Raw genomic sequence first — 4,039 nt, 5'->3', positions numbered from 1 at the left:
CCCTACAGGTTGTTTCATTTTGATCTAGAGATGCCTGAAATCTAAATAATTTAACTTTTAAGATCCTTATTCCAATTCTCTGTTCATTCATTCAGCAAATATACTAAGCATTGACATTCAGGTTGACTCTATAATTTAATTCTAAGTCCAGTTCGGACCTGGCAGGAGGTGAGTGTAACTTTCACCTACTCTGCCGCCATCTTTTCTGGGCCCCTCCCCCCAACTCTCCCTTCCCTCACCCCCATCTGAATGTAGATGCTTGGATTCTACATTCAGATGCTAAATTCTGACATAGATCAAAGTTTCAGATAAAATGCTTAAGATTTTACATATCCCATCATTTCTTCTTCAAGGTTCATATCTATACAAAGCAAGGTTCCACTTCCTTTTTAATCTCCTATGTTGCCTCTCCTCGGTTTCCAACTACTTTACTTTGCACAGAATTCTTGTGATGGTCATCAGGGCCTCCTAATTGTCAAATACCAGGGACACTATCATTCGGAACCTTCCCCAACCTCTCAGAGGCCTCTGACGCCAGGAACCCTTCCTGCTTCTTAGGACCCTCTGTGTCCTTCCAGGGTACAGAACCCTATTGCCGTTCAGCAGCTCATTGTTTTCTCTGCTGCCTCTCATTCGGAGTGTTTCTCTAAGTCCCATCTCCACTGGTCATGTTTACTCATTGCAACTGCTCTTTCTGGGCTCACCCATTTTCAGTTTCTATCACCATCTGGGCATTAAAGTCTTTGCATTGATTTCTTCGTAAGTCAAATAGTTAATAATAAGCTTATTATTGCTTAAGATTGCAGGGAATTAATATGTGTAAAGTTTATAGAACAGACTGTGGTATATTATTAATTATAATTTTTTAAAATGTAGGTGATAATAACTTCTCAAACTGGATCTCTGGCCTCAGCTTATCTCCTCTGAACTCCAGAATTATGTTTCTAAGTTGTTTTGTGGCTATTTATGCTTTAAAGTCCCACATGACTTAACTTACTCAAAATAAAAATGATATCCCTTCTCCATTTAACCCCCCCAAAGCTGTTTCTCTCATATCTTCCATTCATCTATTCATTTATGCATACTTCTGTAATTTATTGAACACCTGATTACATACCAGACACTATGCTATGCATGAGGAATATAAAGGTGAATAAAATGGATCTTTTCTCTGCCTTGTGGATCTCAATTTAAGAAAAGCTTTTAGTGAGCAAGAGGAGTCACCACGTTAAAATGGACTGAAAGAGGAAAGCATAAAAACCTATGGACTGAAAAAACCCTGAAATATTCAAAGTGTTAAAAGGAGAGAGGCTGATGTTTAGCAGACAAGAAGAGTGTAGTAGAGGAGGAAGCTGGAGATGGGCAGGCAGAGCATGGAGGACCTGGAAAGCCCTGATAAGAAGTTTGGAATGTGTCAGTAAAAGACATTGATGGGTTTTAGGCGGAGAAGTGATATAATCCCGTTTCCATTTTAAAAGACCATCTGCCTCCTTATATGGTAATTTGCAAAAAAGGATGAAGATTAGAAGTAGGAAAACCAAATTATGAGCACTCCTTTCTTTTGCCATCAAACACACTGGGAAGGTCCTAAGAGAAAAGCGGAGGCTATCCCAGACTAAATGGTACCCTGTGTTGCCTCACTACGCCCGGAAAGGTAAGCTGAAAAGTCTCCTGATTTAATCAACCTTCCAGGTTCCCAGTTAAAAATTCAATTTTCGAAAATCATTCTGCTTTTAAAAGACATAAAAATGACGCTGAAATCGGTTTAAAAGTATTTGCTATGTTTTCATTTTTGTGGGCATGCATTGAAAAACATAAACATTTGAAACTTATTTGCATCCAAATCTCTAAGTAAAAGTGAAGCTCCAGACATGTGTCATCTTTTGTCCCTGACTTCAAGCCCTTTGCCTTTGTCCTCAGGGGAAGTTCGAGGCAGGCTGAGGGCTGTGAAGTCTGCACTTCCTTCAGCAGGGAGGGTGCTTCACAGTAAGTTCCTTCCTGCTTCAACAATTCCCTCACTCCTCCTCCAGGCTCTTTCCATCCACACGACTTGCACTAAACCTTCAATGTTTTCCTAACATGCGCTTTTCCACCAAGACTGCTCTTACATATATAGTTTTATCTGCCTAAGTGTCCTTTCCTCCCTTCTCTCTCCTGGAAAATGCATTCTTCTATGTAATACAAATGTCTTAAACTGTGGGAAATTTTCTTCAACCCTGGGCTCCCATGTACCTCCATAGTGTATCTTGCAACATATCTATTCACAGGCTTTCTTTCCCACTAAGTTGTTTCAGGATGAGGAGAAAGTCTTATTCATCTTTGGATCTCAGGAGTTTAACACAAAGCCTTTTAGGGCCGAGAAGTTCACTAACTTTTCATTAAGTGATTCATGAAATGCTGTTTTTGTCTGTTCTTCGTTTCTAATAATGGATCTTTTAAAATATAGAGATTATATTAAAATATCTGCTAGTCACCTAAAGTCAGAAAGTTAGATACTAATAAAGAAAATTAAATATGTGACAGGTTCTATTATAAATATACCCCTCAGAGGCCAAGTTCATAGGGAATTGATTAAACCCCTCACTGTTGTGGTTTCTATACTGGGTTATCAAGTGGCATTGATCTCTTTTTCCTAGAGGCATTTATTCAAAAGATGGAATTTCATGTTTCTGGAAAGCTGTTGATATAGCTCTGAAATAAAAATCGGGAGAAAAAAGGTAATTATCCTCCCTCTCGACAACTCTATAAACAGCAAATGATTCTGAATTCCAAAGCAAACTGACAGAAGGTTTGGAGATAAACTATTCTTAGTAGAAGGACATCATGGCGAGAATAGGACTTTACTGGGTTTACTTTCAACATATCTAACAGGACAGCTCTTACCTATGGTCACTTTCAACTTACTTTACCATGGCATGGAACAAAAGCTTTTCTATTTAATAATTCAATGCAGTGACTGCAATCATACTCAGTGCAATTTCTAACAGGTCTTCTTGTTATCACTTTAAATGATTTCTCAATTTCCCAGCTCTCAATAAATAATTCTATGTCTTCCATATTTGTAATAATTGTGCCATTTTGCATCCTTAGATCATCATCTGGATCATCATTGCAAATTCCTAGAAAGATATGTGACATTTAGAAGGAAAAAATTTTCACTTAAACCAAATGTAGGTAGCAGAATTCAATCATCATAATAATTGGTTAAGGTTAATGATCCTAGAAGTTAAGATATATGAAAGGATCATAGAAAGTAAAGAAAGAGGAAATTGGTTCTGTCCTTATGCTTTTCTACTATTAGCACTATCTCCTAATTTAAGAACAAGTTCTTAAATCTGTCAAGTATTCCCCCATAATAGTGGCCAATTGGTGTTTGACTTCAGGCATCCACTCCCCCAAGAAAACCCTGCCTGAAAACATTAAATTATCCCTTTCAGAAATCACCCCTGCCTCATCACCTAGTGCATGACACCCTCCAGGAGAGGGGCCTGAATTGCACACCTTTTTTAAAAACTGTTACAAGCAATCCAGGCATAAGTTAGTCAGCTCATGGCAGTCACCAGGCACAGAGATATGTTCAACATTAGGACAACCATTGCCAAGCTAAGAATTTGACCTCAATATTCTAGGACATAGACAATCCCCCTTCCTTGGGATGACACAGCCTATTGATGGCTATCACACATTGACTTGCTCCAGCCCACCTTCCTCGAGGAAGGCCAGACTGAGGATGGAGCTTGCTCTTCAGCCAGTGGGGTGCAGAGACAAGGGAAGTACAGAGAAATGGATCTGTAACCTGATCATAACTTACCTGAAGCCCACCCTATTTGAAGACATATTTTTTTCTTAATTTCTAAGGCTCCCAGCTATAAAAGAAGTGAGCTAAACATTTTTTCCAGGATCAAATCTTATATCACTATCAATAAAGGTTGCTGCTGCCATGGTAGCCCCGGCCCTTGTAAATATGCAGAGAATTGAGTACAGTGCAAAAAAAAAATACCTAAAAAACTCAAGAGAACTATACTATAAAGCAGCTACT

The 4,039-nt window shown here is 38.7% G+C and overlaps 1 protein-coding gene across 1 annotated transcript in view; it reads right to left on the bottom strand.

Annotated features, from left to right (window-relative positions):
* OTOGL (otogelin-like) overlaps nucleotides 1-4,039 on the bottom strand; it is a 170,800-nt gene that overhangs the window by 35,077 nt on the left and 131,684 nt on the right. The window contains exon 40 of the mRNA XM_015571106.1: nucleotides 2,905-3,119. Within this exon, the coding sequence (XP_015426592.1) occupies nucleotides 2,905-3,119 (215 nt within the window). The remainder of the gene's footprint in view (nucleotides 1-2,904; nucleotides 3,120-4,039) is intronic.

The sequence above is a fragment of the Myotis davidii genome, unplaced genomic scaffold (assembly GCF_000327345.1).
Source record: "Myotis davidii unplaced genomic scaffold, ASM32734v1 scaffold26, whole genome shotgun sequence".
Taxonomy (NCBI): domain Eukaryota; kingdom Metazoa; phylum Chordata; class Mammalia; order Chiroptera; family Vespertilionidae; genus Myotis; species Myotis davidii.
Note: the sequence above shows the minus strand (reverse complement) of the source record. Positions and strands in the feature narration are given on the sequence as shown.